At 41.1% G+C, this 15,660-nt stretch overlaps 1 protein-coding gene and 1 long non-coding RNA gene across 3 annotated transcripts in view; one reads left to right on the top strand and one right to left on the bottom strand.

Annotated features, from left to right (window-relative positions):
- The window catches only part of ano2a (anoctamin 2a), a 28,683-nt gene that overhangs the window by 9,229 nt on the left and 3,794 nt on the right, over positions 1-15,660 (top strand). The window contains exons 4-26 of one of the 2 annotated variants that reach the window (XM_086028384.1): positions 2,679-2,774; positions 3,978-4,150; positions 4,866-4,920; positions 5,587-5,638; positions 5,730-5,785; positions 5,990-6,037; positions 6,144-6,208; positions 7,163-7,297; positions 7,371-7,531; positions 8,091-8,173; positions 8,890-8,901; positions 9,699-9,773; positions 9,851-9,907; positions 10,609-10,683; positions 11,305-11,506; positions 12,687-12,798; positions 12,878-12,935; positions 13,016-13,116; positions 13,206-13,369; positions 13,446-13,598; positions 13,839-13,891; positions 14,494-14,660; positions 14,971-15,076. In XM_086028384.1, the coding sequence (XP_085884510.1) occupies positions 2,679-2,774; positions 3,978-4,150; positions 4,866-4,920; positions 5,587-5,638; positions 5,730-5,785; positions 5,990-6,037; positions 6,144-6,208; positions 7,163-7,297; positions 7,371-7,531; positions 8,091-8,173; positions 8,890-8,901; positions 9,699-9,773; positions 9,851-9,907; positions 10,609-10,683; positions 11,305-11,506; positions 12,687-12,798; positions 12,878-12,935; positions 13,016-13,116; positions 13,206-13,369; positions 13,446-13,598; positions 13,839-13,891; positions 14,494-14,660; positions 14,971-15,076 (2,259 nt within the window). The remainder of the gene's footprint in view (positions 1-2,678; positions 2,775-3,977; positions 4,151-4,865; positions 4,921-5,586; positions 5,639-5,729; positions 5,786-5,989; positions 6,038-6,143; positions 6,209-7,162; positions 7,298-7,370; positions 7,532-8,090; positions 8,174-8,889; positions 8,902-9,698; positions 9,774-9,850; positions 9,908-10,608; positions 10,684-11,304; positions 11,507-12,686; positions 12,799-12,877; positions 12,936-13,015; positions 13,117-13,205; positions 13,370-13,445; positions 13,599-13,838; positions 13,892-14,493; positions 14,661-14,970; positions 15,077-15,660) is intronic. The other variant, XM_086028385.1, reaches the window with a different exon arrangement.
- Positions 11,164-13,731, bottom strand: LOC147148638 (uncharacterized). The gene is made up of 2 exons (XR_015086484.1): positions 13,235-13,731; positions 11,164-11,525 (listed from the first exon to the last, which is right to left on the bottom strand). It is a non-coding gene; the product is annotated as an uncharacterized LOC147148638 (long non-coding RNA).

Raw genomic sequence — 15,660 nt, 5'->3', positions numbered from 1 at the left:
GAGGATTAATATCGCTGACCACCAGTGTGAAGCCAAAGGCCAGATTATAGGGCCTTATTAGAGAGTGATCCACTACTCAGAAGTGTTTGTGCTGGAGCGAGAGAGCCGTATGGCCGGCGGGTGGGTTTCGCTTTGATTGAATGAGTAGACGCGTCGTCACTGCCGACCATCTGTCAATGACCCAAGTTTTTTTCGGAAAGTCGACTGGGTGAGGAATGCAAGATTATTTGTGTGTGGACGCTGCTGACAGTTTACTTTTTTTGTTTTGATGCAGCTGTTTTGGATTTCATTAAAGTGTGCAAGTGTACCTAATGTTGCGGCCAGGGAATGTCTAACATTTGGGACTAGATATTTCATGATCTAACAATGCAGCTGGAACAGGTGCCACATGAATACTTGACATCCTGGCATAAAGGTCATTGCTGTAATTAAATCATCTATGATTCAGTGGTGCTGTTTAATGCTTTTAATATCATTGTTATCACCAAATTACCCCTCTTTAGGGTCCTTCCTTCAATAATTAAAGGTACAATGTGTAAAATTCACTTGCCATCTAGTGGTGAACTATTAGAATGCAATGAACCGTGTGCATTTTGAAACGCGCACTATGTGCACTATGGTGCCTCAGTGAGACCAAGACTTTGCAAGACTACCACCAATTTCTTCAGGAGAGGCGCGAGCAAAATGTCATCACAAATGACTTCTAGTATTCCCTCCAACGATGAAGTAAATGCCTTTGCTTTGTTACACATGCTGTAGTCATGATGTTGAGGAAATATGTTCTTTCCTCCTCTGTGTGTAACTCACCCCTCCCCTCTCTGCTCGCCGGGAAGTCGAAAAAAAAAACTGAATTGGAGGAAATTAACTTCAAAGAGGCTCACTCAACTCTACAAGCAGCCAGTCATATTTTGCCTTGCTTTGGTGTCCCCTCAAAAAAGTAAAGAAGAGCTCAATACTGGTGAAAGCTTGTATTAGTGGTTATTGAATCCTTGATTTTTTTTAAAACCACACATCAAAACGGTAATCGGCCCATGCCTAGTTACCCGATTGTGATGTAACAGTGAGGATAACTACACCCCTATAACAAGTTAGTTGCCTATGACTTGGGATTAGGCTGGGTGAAGATCCATAATTTTCAAGCGACCGACAGACATGTCACTCTATTCATTTCAGCCCGCCCATGCAAGCTTTTAAATAACGATGTAAATGTGTTGTTTACCATTAAATCAAATGTGTCAAAACATTCTATAGTAATGCTTATATGGGCCATTCAACCAAATTGGTACCATTTGCATCCCCAGGCAATAACATGAAAATATAATTTTATAAAGCGTCCTACACATTGATATGTATTGTGTTTAAACTTACCATTCAATGAGTGTAAATGTCATGGCTAAAACCCACAAAGGGTTTCAAGTACAAAAAACTGACATGATAAAACAAGTTCTGAGATGAACCAATGCACATTGAGTTGTTCAATACGTCATGTGTCATCGTCCACACCGCTTATCCTGTACAGGGTCGCGGGGAGGTGCTGGGGCCTATCCCAGGTGACTACGGGCGACACCGTCACTGAGCGGGAACCGAGCCCACGTTGCCCGCACATAACTCAGGCGTGTGTACCACTACACTATCAGCGACTTGTTCAATATGTGTATCATCCAATTTTGTTCTTAAAAAAAAAGGGGGGGGGATAAAATGTAGAACTGAGTTTATTTTGAGTATTACAAAAGAAAGGGGCACTGATTTGGTGGAATCGTCTGTGAAATGTAAATATATATAACAACATATACATGTTGATGTATGTATATTTCTATATTAATTTTAGAAAAATGGCATGCACACTCTTTTTCTGAATGCATTGTCGAGGTATCGGATCAGTACTCGAATCGATATCGGCAGATCACAGATCTCAAAATCAAAAGACTTGGACTCGAACCTGAAAAAACGTGATCGGGACAAGTGTGCTGTATTTCTTGATCCTTAGGATATTTTGGTGAAATCATGTCACAGACGTGTTGTTAAGACACATAGGAACTGTTTTAAATTGTATAGAAATAAAAACACACAACATTTCTCTTTTAAAACAGATGTTGTGTGTACTATAGCGCTTATCCTTTGCAGGGCCTGGATTGTGTGATCTGAGTTTGCAATAATGGCATTTCCTGCACAAAACCTGATTGGGATACAATGCGACATCCTGACAGGATTAGAGGAGGTGCATCTGACATCTTTTGTGCACATAGCTGGAGTCAAACAACCATAAAATATTATTCAACTGTAGTACCTTTCACACAGGCACAGCAAGCAGTAAAACCAGAATTTATTCGCCTGTGCCTTTCAAACAAAGCAGGAAGGTGCCATGTCCTTAGAGCAATATTGCCACTTGTGGCTTTATGCATTCAGATAAATTACACATAATTGCTTTCAACACAAAGGGCCGTCAGCACTGAATCTCACACTGGTCAAAGCTTCCCATTATTTCCTTTACATACTGACTGCGTTCCACCGTTAATATGTTGTCAGAAGCCAGCAAATTCACAGGTTGACTCCAGTACCTTACGTAGAGGACTGGACTGGACTGGATAATACCTTTTCAAGATGCATTCTGTTGAACATTTTGTATATGTGCCACTTTAAAATGAAGCTGTTGCGGGAACTTGTGTTTTTATACGCAGAGGGCAAACGGCATCAGTTTTATCCGGCTGCACATCCCATGGACAATACTCAGTCGAGAGGCCGAACTTCAGAAGATCAAAGTTGCTGTCAAAAAGGTAGTTTACTCTCATTTATATGCATTTCTTAATCCGGGGGAGGGGAAACCTTTGTACTCATTGGCCACATTTGATTTTTAAAACGGAGAAATGGGCCGGCTCATTTGTAGCAACATGAGCAAAAATATATATATATTTAAAAGATATATATTAAAATGTGTATGTAACATATGTAAAGCCCCTATCCCACTGAGTGGCCGCCATTTGAGTGTTTGCGGAGGTAGTGAATGTTGCATTATCGTCAGGGTTCGTTCAAGGTCTCAAACGTTTGCCAGACGTTCGCCTGCACTTTTCTCGTCGCAAGGAAATTTTGATGAACATGTTCAAAATTCCCTTGCGACAACAACAACAAACACTAAAACTGTTGGTGAACGTTTGCAACCTTGAACAAACCTTGACATGAACGCACTATTTGCTACCTACTCCCACCCTCGCAAACGTTCGCCCTCATGGGGATAGGGGCTTAAAATACTTTATTTTAATAGTAGAATAAGATTTATGATTGTAATTATTATATGTATAATTATTTTTGTCATAATTGATTACCAATTATTTAATAAAATGAAATACATTTTTTAATTTGCAATAAAGGCACAAACCAATTACAGTACTTAGTGAATTAAGGCAATTACTTTGTGAATTAATTCAAAAATATAAATATTTTATGTGATTCTAAATTTATAATGATAATTGATATTTGCATATTATTTTCAATAAGTTATTTAATAAATTAATAAGGACATTGCCTATTGTGTTACCAATGTGTTAATAATAAACCAATTATTTCATTAGATAAAAGGATAAAAATGTAATAAATACATTTTAATTAACCACATTTTAGCAAGGTCCACTGAGTTGTGTGCGGGCAGCGTGGGATCGATTCCCGCTCAGTGACAGTGTCTATGTGTGCCCTGCGACTGGCTGGCGACCAGTTCGGGGTGTAGTCTGCCTTCGCCCATTGACGGCTGGGATAGGCTCCAGCAATTCCCCGCGACCCTGTATAGGATAAGCGGTTTGGAAGATGACATGACATTTTAGCAATAAAAATGTGTAAATGTAGGCAACAAAATATTGACTCATGATACAAATATAAAAGCTCAGTAGGTTGGATTAAGCAACTGAGACTCTTTGTACCATTCCTGTTCTGAATGCTACATATACACATATGTATATATATACATTTTTTTTTTTTTAACTGATCAGAAATGTGAGCTGCGGAAAAGGGCGGGCATTGTGGGACTGTGGGACTCCTTTGTGGCGAAAATGAACACACCGTTCCAGCCGGATGTCCCCGATTTCGACATCCAGCGGGATGCGCAGACACATGCCCATTTCAAGACACTCAAACACCCTTTCATCAGAGACAAGCTCCACCTGTAAGTACCACCACACTTACAATTTGTAAGTACAATTGGTCCTCAGTTTATGATGGAGTTTAGTTCCCACATCAAACAACTATTCACACTGAGCCTTCAGCAATGGACAATTTAGAGACCTCCATTATTATTATTATTATTATTATTATTATTTTTATTTTTATTTTTTTCTAATTATCTTTGTTTTGCTTTGAATTTTTTAAAGCACTTTGAGTTGCATTTTTATGTATGAAAAGTGCTATATAAATAAAATGTGATTGATTGATTGATTGATTAACCAATCCTGCAAGTGGCAAGCATCACACAAATGTTCCAATCCAGATTCTCTGTCTGTGAGGTAGATATGCTGCTAAACATTGCTCCACTGTACTGCCCCATAATGAGAATAACGATACAGTTTTCCACGTTATCAATAATCAATTCCTGATGTTATCATTTTATTAAGGCAATTGCACAGCTTCAAAACTTGCAGTTTATAATGTTCATAAAGGCATACACTTAGATGAATTTAGTGTAAAAAAAAAACGAACAATCAATGAACTTTTCGGTTCAAATAGAACAGCAAGATCCCTTTTTATGAGTTAACTAAACATATGTATTAAAAACAAGTTGTTGTTGTTTTTTTTAGGTCCAGCAGTCACATACAGTATGAAATAAACATTGTTGTCCATTTTGAACCGAAGTTTGTGTCTGACTTGGGATGTTTCCCTTGCAGGTATGACATCACATCAACAGAAACTGTCTTTGATAATGCGACACGCAGTAGAATAGTAAGTGGAGAACGATATGCATTTGGGCTGGACTGCAGGTCCAAGTGCCCAATTTAATGCCGCTATCCCATTTTATGGACTGTCTAATTCCATGTACATTTCAAGTGACACATGTCCTATATTGTTGTGTGTATGTTGACGGGACATTTGAAACAACCAGCATTTAGTTGGCCTGGGCGGACTCTTTCCCCCATCGATTTAAATGAGGGTAACCTCCAAATGATTCATTTGATTTTTCAATGATTGACAGTTTGAAACATGTACAATGTTGCATATATATGGAATATTTAATATCTGATACACCTCTAATGTAGCACATTTACATCACATTCAATGTCTTTACACCTCTAATGCAGTATATTTAGCTTTCACTATATAGTTGAGATTTACAGTACATGATTTTTAATATCGTTTTTAGTTTTAGTAGACACCAACCGGTGTATTTCGACAGAGGTACAGTATATTTTCTCCACATTTGAAAGAAACCTGCTAAGATATTCAATTCCCTGCCTTTTTTTTTTTTTTTGGTTGCGCTTACATGCTGCCATGACGCGTATACCTCAGTTGTCCCACCTGAGAGCAAAAACAATTGGAATGGTGTCACTTGAACCATGGAGTGTAAATCCAGACGTTTTTTCTGAACCCACTTACTGTGTTTGTGTGCAGGTTGCAGAGATTATTTCACGCACAACCTGCAGACACTCCTGCCAAACCACCGGTAAGGACTGCATTGTCCCCTGTGGCTACTATTTTAATTCTTTACAGCTATCATGATTCATGATATCCTAAATGCTGTCACTCTACTGCAGGCATCATGTCCTTGTTGGCTCGGGGGGTCTACATCTCTGCCTTCCCTTTGCATGACGTAAGTATCCTCATACACAGTTCACCGTGCATGGAAATAAAATGACATGAATGCAGTGTATTCAGGGACGTACTGGGACCAAAATTCGGCCGTTGGGGAAAATCAACACATTTTCCTTAAATTCCCGATGACCAGCATGCCCCTAAGTGTATTTAATTGCTATAATAGGAAATGTTGTGCGTAACTGCTTATTTTGGAATACAGGGCCCATTTTCCAGGAGAGGAGATAAAGATCAGCGAAATGACAGACAGGTGAGCCCCGTTTATTACGGGCAATTTATTATGTTTTTATTTATGATGTCAATAAACGGTAAACATTGCAAGAACATTGATTTGGAGCGGCATGATTGTCCCTCAGGTTCTCCATGAAGAATGGGCAAACTATGGAGTCATGCACAAGTACCAGCCTGTGGACCTGATCAGGTTGCTCTTTAACTGTCATCCAACCACCTTTTTTCGAGAGAGTTTGTCCTCATTAGGGTGGCGAGTGAGCTGGAGTCAATCCCAACTAATTTTAGATGAGAGGCAGGGTAAACTCTGGAATGTTCTCCAGCCTATTGCAGGCCACATATAAAACAAACATATACCGTATTTTCTGGACTACAAGCTGCACCTTTATATAAGCCTCATCCACTCTATTTTTAAAAAAAATAATGACAAAAGATATATAAGCTGCACAGAGTTATTAGCCCCACCTATCTATGTTGAAAAATGTGATATTTACTGCATTTACAGAACGAATTTGAGCTGTGAATGTACATGTATCTACCTGAACAGATTCTTTGCTAACAGTGCCTTTTAACACGGCAGCAACTTTGCTGATTAAAACGGAACAGAGCCAAGAGAAAATAACCAGTACTTATGCTCTTTCCCCTACGATTGTGAGAGTGAATTTGGTAGGCAACACTACTCAGCGTTTTTTCCCTCGATTTCAAGTGCCAACCTCGAAGTGCATGCGTGAGATGCACCTACCTGGTACCTCGCTCGCCAAATGTAATCCGTTCAATCGCCGCGTTCGGACAAGCCCTTTATCATACGCCCAATGTGTATCTGACCATTCACGTGTAACATGAAATTGACCGTGGATGTGAATGTGAGTTTGAATGTTTGAATAAAAAAAATGTTTTTTTTTTATGTCCCCTGAGGTCTTTTCTCCGACCAGGCTTCCCAGCACCGCTCGCCCATAGTTTTTAGATATAAATTCCAGCTCACCTGCGACCTTAATGAGTAAAAACACGATAGAAAATGGATGGAATTTTGTACTAACTTGAAGCTTTTAGTGGTAGACATGGGCCAAGGACAGAAAGCAGCATGGTGCAATAGTCAAGGCGAGATGTAACAAAAAAACGTCTTCATATGTTGCCTCTAATTGGAAAGGAAGTACTTTGGGGAGCAGATTGGCTTGTACTTCGCCTGGCTGGGTGTCTACACTCAGCTCCTCATCCCTCCGTCCGTACTGGGCATCATTGTCTTCCTCTATGGCATCTTCACTGTGGACACCAACGTGCCAAGGTAGGCAGATATGCTAAATCTTAACATGTGCGTTAAAAACAAGTCAGTCGCATTTTTTTCAACGGCTCTGTAGTCAGGAGACGTGCGACGACAACCTAAACATCACCATGTGTCCGCTGTGTGATGGCGTGTGCGACTACTGGCGGCTGAGTACGGTGTGCTCACTGGCAAAAGCGTCCTACCTGTTTGACAACGGAACCACGGTGCTCTTTGCCATCTTCATGTCTCTCTGGGGTAAATATCATGTCACTAGGCATGGGCCGATTACCGTTACCGTTCGGTTTTAAAAAGTCAAAGTTTCAATAACAGCTATTTATTATTGACCCATGCCTACATTTCACTGTTTGTCTCATTCATTGTGTAACTTTTTTTTACTACCATATTTGTTATACACGATTTGTTCTTTGGACTTGAAATCGTGAATGATTGAAGTGTGAGAAAGAATTGTAAGAGTTTCTCAATTACAATGTCAATCTGACCGCAGACAGCAAGGCAAAACAAGGCAAAAATAAAAGCAGGTGCAAAAACTAAAAGCAGACATAATGTGACGTACACCAAACCTAACAATATAACATGAAGCATAAAATAATAAAATCACAAATAACAGACAAAATCATATATATACCTTATAAATGTAGTATATATTTATCTGTGTGTGTGTGTGCATGTGATTAGGTGTAATATTACCCGTATTGGCTACTCCAAGGCACACAAACATAAATTATCCACTGTTGCTCATACCTTTTTGGTCAAAACACACTGAAAACAATTGTTTGTGTGTGTCATCTTGTAGCTGCTTGCTTCCTGGAGCACTGGAAACGGCGACAGATGTGTCTGAAACACACTTGGGACCTGACTAGCTTGGAGGATGAGGAGGTACCATATGTGTCAGGAACATTCTGCATGTGACTGTATTTTTTTAATATTACCATTATCCAAACCGCTTCTCCTCACAAGGGTTGCGGCCGTGTTGGAGCCTATCCCAGCTGTCTTCGGGCAGCCGGCGGGGTACACCCTGAATTGGTTGCCAGCCAATCACGGGGCACACAAACACACCTTCACACCTAGGCACAATTTAGAGTGTCCAATTAATCTACAATGCATGTTTTGGGAATGTGGGAGGAAACCAGAGTACCCGGAGAAAACCCATGCCGGCACGGGGAGAACATGCAAACTCCACACAGGGAGGCTGGAGCCGGATTTGAACTCACAACCTCTGCACTGTGAGGCGGACGTACTAACCAGTCGACCACCGTGCCGCCCATTTTGAGCATCTTTTCTCTAAATCCTTTACATCTTCTAAATGTCTAATCCTGAGCCAGTCGAGTTGAGAGGGTTAAACCTCACAGGCTCGCTTGTCAACTGGGGTGTGAGCACACACCCCCGGACTCACGCACACACACCAACGTAAATCTGCGCACACGTGTAAGAGTATGACACTTTCACTGGTCATTTAACGGCCTTAATGGGATTGGTCCCTTCTTAAATGGGGCAAACTTGCTTGAAAGGATGACCATAAATCCTCACTTGTCTGTAACAATTGCCATCTGTTTTATGCATGTTTTTGTGTCCTATACATTTGCTGCCCAAAGGAGCGAGTCCAGGTGGGCATGTATCTGTAGACGTTAGCTTTTTTTTCTTCCTAAAATGTCTTCATTTTTTGTAGTTTATTTTTCATTTTATAATAATTATTAATTATATGTATAATTGATTATTTATTGTAAATAATAAATTCAAACAATATTAATAAAGTGTTATTTATTTATTGTGTATACATATTTATACGTATGTACAATATATGTATATATGCACTGTATATGTATATATATGCATAGTGGGTTAATTGTGTTTTGGCCTCGTTTCCATCGACGGCCCTTCCCTACTCTACTCACTTCTTTTGGTACCCACTCCTTTGTGGTACTAAATAAAAGTAGTCCGGTTATAATACATGACGTAAATATTTTTACCACCCCGGGAAAACAGCCGCCATTAACGACAAACGACGAAGAGACGAAAAAGAATGGCTTCCAAGCAGATAAATATTTTGATTTTTGAGGAGTTGCAAATCTTTTTACTAGCTGACCAACATGTGCCAAGGCATCTGGAATTTCCATTGTTTTTGTCAGTGTGTACAATGCACGCTAGCTATGGTCGCTGTAACATGACATCGCTAGCGAGATGAGTAGGGGCTCCCGGGTAGTGGCAGCGGCAGTGGAGAAGCACTTTTTTTCAGTGTAGAGTAGTGTAGAGTAAAGCAGAGTAGATACCACCATTGGAAACGAGGCTTTAGTGGGCAAGTTAGTGAGAGTATAAAACAATTCTTGGACGGTCTGACAAAAAAAAAAAGTAACATGTCCTCATACAATACATTTACGTGTGCGTGTGTATTTGTGTGTTGTAGGAAGAGCTGAGGCCCGAGTATGAAGAAGCATTACAGGAGAAAAAAGCCAAAATGAAAGCAAAGTGGAAAAAGAAGGTGCATTATCTGATTGTCACGACCGAGGCCGGTGGCAAATGCATGTCAAATCATGCCTAAGGTGTGTTGTGTTGCAGTTGACTCAAAGCGGGGACGGCGTGGATGGAGAGAGGGACAAGATGCTTTCCTACCAGGTATCGCTGGGAGAGGTTTGCTGTTGAAGTGGGGGGAGAGGGCAGGGTTGTTGCACTAAGGTGATTTAAACCTCGCCCGGGAGCTAACGTTTATCCTAATCTCATTTGTTCAGAAGCGCTACTCGAGCACTAATATTCACAAATGTTGTTATGCAAACATTTCAAATGGTATTAGCTGAACAATTGCATTTTCACACACAGCAGTGTGTTTATGTTTTTTTTTTTTTTTAATATATAAAAGTGCAGAGGAAGCTCCCCCAACCCCCTCCATTTTCTGTGAATGGTTGAGTCCAAAGCTTCTTACCTGCCTGAGATTAGCCCAGATTACTGATGGAGAGAGAATGGCAGGAGGGAGGTCATGTTTAGCTGTCGTACACACCTGCCAGGTGGAAAACATAACATGCGTGTGTGCACAAAATCCAGTGAGGGAAATCCAGTGGCAGTCATGTTATTACTATAACTGAACTGTGTGTACTAAACAAATCATGTGTTATAGCTGCAAATGTGGTCTTCATTCTCCTCTGGTAAATTTCCTTTTTAGGCTAACAAATATCAAAAATAATTATGTAAATTAACCACAACAATTTGGATTTGTTGAGAGAAATAACCCACAGAAATAATATTTTTGAGTCACATAACCTATTCTTCCTGCCTAATGAAACTGATAATATAACCATTTATATTTTCATTCTTTTCCACAGCTAGAGCCAGAGTCCCTGGACATAGAGGATCACTTGCCAGGTTACCTCATCAATGTGTCCACACTACTGCTACTGGTACACCTGTGTTATTGTTTTCTGTTAAAAAAAAAAAAAAAAAAAAACTACTTTTAGATCTCAAATATTCTCTTCGAATTAAAAACCTAAGGGGCCTAATGACATCCAGTTACAAGAGCTGTATCAAAAAATGGCATTTTAAAGGGTTGTATTATTTTCATTCCGCCCACTCATCTATAGAATATCCTACAGCAGAGATCACTGAGGGCCCCCATGTTTCCCGCCTCCAACACACCTGATTCAAATGATCAGCTCATCAGCAAGCTCTTCAGAAGCCCGATAACAATCCAGATCATTTGAATCAGTGTGTTGCAGGAGGGAAGCATCTAAAACATGCACAATAGGGGCCCGCAAGGACCAGATTCAGTGACCCCTGTTGTACAGTGTGTCATGTGTACCTAATGAAGTGTCCGGCAAGTGGACATTGCACATTAACCAAATGGAAAAACAAATGTACGACATAAAAGGATGGTGCAAATGTTGATTAGCAGAGAGATGTATCACATAACTTTAATAGTAATTTTGTCATGTCAGTTCCAATATTTGAAGGACCATGTGTTACATTTACATTTAAACAAGCAATTCCAGTGAACATTGACTGTGTTGTGTGTCTGCGTGCAGGTATTTGTGACTTTCTCAGCTGTGTTCGGGGTGGCCGTGTATCGCATCTGCATGTTAAGCGTGTGGTCCATGAACCCCGATCCCGAGGCCAAAGCCAGCGTGAGGATGACGGTCACCACCACGGGCATCATCCTCAACATGTTGGTGGTTTTGGTGTTGGAGGAAGTCTACGGAGCCATTGCTGTGTGGCTGACTGAGCTGGGTATCCGTCATGACTCCGACTGTTATAGGAGACATATTATTCAATTTATACACATTTTAAAATAGTTCCCTGGTGTATTGTGTCTTCACCCGTGGAGGCAGCACTTCATTCAACAAGTTACACTTGTCAATTAGACAAATATTTACTGTAATTGTGACTTTGTTACTGCGTTAGCACTTTTTTTTCAGTGTAGAGTAGTGTAGAGTAAAGCAGAGTAGATACCACCAGTGGAAACGAGACTTTAGTGGGCAAGTTAGTGAGAGTATAAAACAATTCTTGGACCGTCTGACAAAAAAAAAAGTAACATGTAACATCTGTGCATGTGGCGCGTGCAGCGGACACATCGCCAAACATAAATATGTAGTAGAGGTAGTATGTAGTACATAGTATTATCCTCTTATCAGATTCTAACTCTGAAAATGCTGTTAGCTAATGTTAATCAGCGCATCCAGATCCAACAATACTGTTGCTCTCCTCCTCTTTTTTCTTTGACTTGACAGTGTTTCAGTGTGGTCCGTTTTTGCATCATGATTAATTCATTGCAGTTCACTCTGGTGTTTGCCAGTATACAGTCATGGAGACTCAAACAAAGAAGACTTTCAAAGTCACTGTATGTGACTCAGTAAGCTGCAGTAATTGTAATCGTTTTTCACAGAAGATAAATAGTAAAAATAATAACATCCTTTCCTTAAAGTGTTATAACATTGTGACATAAATGCTGTTCATTAGCCCATCTGTCTGCATTATGTGTTAGCATGAAGCTATCTGACTTGAAGGCAAAGTTATTTGGTTGTTTTAAATAGACGACGTGTAAATCTCCTTTTTTGTTTAGTTTAACAGTAAATGTCGACTGGGAGTGGCATTAAAGTGAGTGCTTGAAGCCCAGTTTTTGAACATTTATTTACTATGCCAACTTGCTCTTTGATGTGACGTGTGCTGTGTTGAGTTCACTGCCACCACACAGTGCTCGATTCTCAATTTCTCAATTTGTTGCTCGCAAGTAAATTCAAAATATCAGAACTGCAAAAAAAAAAAAAAAAACGTTGGATCACTTGGGTCTTAACTTAGATTTGTCAACAATATTTGAATAGGTCCATTTTCCCTCTGTCCCATTTAAGGACACGATGGGCAAGTCCTGATAATGTAAGTTGTTTGTGTGATGTTTGTCTCCTTCAATCAGAGCTCCCAAAAACACAGGAAGAGTTTGAGGAAAGGTTGATCTTCAAGTCTTTCTTTCTCAAATCCATGAACGCCTTTGCACCTATTTTCTACGTGGCCTTCTTCAAGGGCAGGTGAGCGTCTTTTCGCGTCAGTCGCTCATTTGACACCATGCCTCCTCTTTATTCTTGAACCTGCGTTGTCGTCATTCAGGTTTTCCGGTCGGCCTGGGGATTATGTTTACGTCTTCAGCGACTACCGCATGGAGGAGGTGCGACCTCACATCCAGTTGTGCTTCTTGCGTGTATTACGACATCGCTTTAAGCGGGCTTTTTGTATCCCCCTCCCTAGTGTGCGCCTCCAGGCTGCCTCATTGAGCTGTGCATCCAGCTCAGCATGATCATGCTCGGAAAACAGCTCATTCAAAACAATGTGTTTGAGGTTCTCATTCCGTACGTTCACCCGCCTGAATTCTACATTCCCGCCAAATATCAAAGCTGACAACTCGTATTGACCAGCGTTTGTTTTGTGCTCTTTCTAGTAAGTTAAGGAAGATGTACAGAACCTTACAGGAGCAAAAAGGCAAGGACAGAGGCGCAGAGGACGAGATGGACGAAGCCGAAGAGAAGAGATCCAAGCAGCAGTTCCACAAAGATTTTGCCCTGGAGCCCTTTGAGGGCGTGAGCCCGGAATACATGGAGATGAGTGAGCGTCTTTTCCTCTTCCACATTCGCACCCTCCACCAGCACGCGATTCAAAACAGGCGTCGTTCTGTCCGCAGTCATCCAGTACGGCTTTGTATCTCTGTTTGTGGCTTCCTTCCCGCTGGCGCCCGCGTTTGCTCTGCTCAACAACGTCATCGAGATCCGACTTGACGCCGCCAAGTTTGTGACCGAGATCCGGCGGCCGGATGCTGTTAGGTGTAAAGATATAGGTACACTGAACGCATATACGCGTGCATGATGGCATGGCTGCCATTCTGGGTCTCCAAGGAACTTTTAATCACTTTCTTTTTCCTTTACTGTCCCTCCATTTGTGTCTCTGTCTGTCTTTTCTCAACACACACACACACATACACTTCCGCTTCCGCACACAAACTGCTTTCCATACCATCCCCCCACACCACACACACACACACACATTTTGTTTTCTTTCTCGTGCATGCCACCTCCAGGAATATGGTACAACATTCTTTGTGGAATCAGCAAGTTTTCTGTCATTACCAATGTAAGTGTGTGTGTGTTATGTGCCCATGCATGTAAAGTTGAATTATCAGCTGGCCACTTACCTTGACCCTCCAGAAAAGCACCTTATTCATAATGGAGTGTTATGAAACAACATGTATCCATTTAAAATTTTAGTTTTTGAAGGCCTGTGATGAGTGCGCTCGGGATTACGCAATTGCCGTCTGTCTCTGATTGGTTGTATTTCCTCGGGTGTAGTGTTTCGTAGCTGCAGTCGACCCCCACCCCCATGCATTTCAATAGTCCTGTGGTTGATTTTTATCACGGATTATTTTAATCAAATACAACTGTCACTCAAAATGACTATTTTAGCAAATATGACTTAAAAATGACCCCCCTTAATATGTAGCTGTAGCCCCCAAAAGGTTTCACATTGTTAATATGGCATGTTGTGTTTGATGTTTTGAAGAAAAATAATAATTTTGTCACTTTTGGTTTTATGCTGCAACAAATTACTTTTTTGATATGTGCCTTGCATGTGGCTGACAACCAGTCCAGGCCACCCTAATGAGGATAAGTGCTAAAATAAAAATGCATTTGCGGTACCGTTGACTAATGTTATTCAATTGTGGTTTGTCTCCACAGGCATTCGTTATCTCCTTCACGTCGGAGTTTGTGCCGCGCATGGTTTACCAGTACATTTACAGCGGCAACGGCACCATGAGTGGCTACACGGAGCACTCCCTGTCCTACTTCAATGTCACCAACTTCCCACCGGGCACCGCACCCAACACAACAGTAACCATGTGCAGGTGGCGAGGATTCCTTTAAGCCCCTATCCTACTGAGTGGCGAACATTTGCGAGTGTTTGCGAAGGTAGCGAATGTTGCGTTCGTCGGGGTGTGATCAAGGTCACCAAACAGTCGCCAGATTTTCGTCAGACGTTCGCCTGTACTTTTCTTGTCGCGAGGGTATTTTGAACAACAAAACCACTAAAACTATTGGTGACTTTCCCTTTAATCCTTGAGCTCAGTGGACTGAACCCCAACCTTAAGAGTAATGTGTCCACGATGTAACAATATGAACTTAATGCCATGCTAATTCTCATTTTGTTTTCATTAGGTATAAGGACTACAGGGATCCTCCGTGGGCTCCAGATGCTTACACCTTCTCGAAACAGTATTGGTCTGTTCTGGCGGCAAAACTGGTCTTTGTCATATTCTTCCAGGTGAAGGTTTTGGATTTATTTTTCTCTTTTGACAGAGGGTTGGATAGATGTAGGCTATATGGAGTTGTCACTACAATAAAATTTAAAGGGGACATGTTGTGAACAGTCGATTTTTATAAATAAATATGTGGGTGTCTGGAGTGCCTGTCCACCAATCAAGTGGGAAATTATACTTTAGTGAGCTGCCTATCTCCCTCAGTGTGTCTATAAGCAAGCCCTTCACCAATGTCCAAGCTCATTTAAATAATCCCACTCTCACACAAGATTCTCCTTCCATGATATATCAGATAAGCTGGGCAAAGATCCGCCAACTTTGAAGCAGCGGCAGAGTTGCAGGGATGTTGGGTGCGTCGTTTAGCATTAAACAGCACATACTTGAGTCAGTGGGTTAGCGGTGAGTCTACTGCATGAGCCACATGCATGGCTCACAGTAATTAAGTGTAATTGGGCGGCTTGGTAATGAAGTGCTGCCTCCATGGGTGAAAATACTGTCAAGGCTTTTATTGTCTTTATGGGTCGTTGCTTTTGTAGACCAGGGGCTTGCTGACAGTCCCTTTCACCGCCTCTCGTGGTCATGGTAACAA

The sequence above is a fragment of the Filicampus tigris genome, chromosome 4 (assembly GCF_054856515.1).
Source record: "Filicampus tigris isolate MCC_2025a chromosome 4, RoL_Ftig_1.0, whole genome shotgun sequence".
Taxonomy (NCBI): Eukaryota; Metazoa; Chordata; class Actinopteri; order Syngnathiformes; family Syngnathidae; genus Filicampus; species Filicampus tigris.
This window is presented reverse-complemented; position numbering and strand designations above follow the sequence as displayed.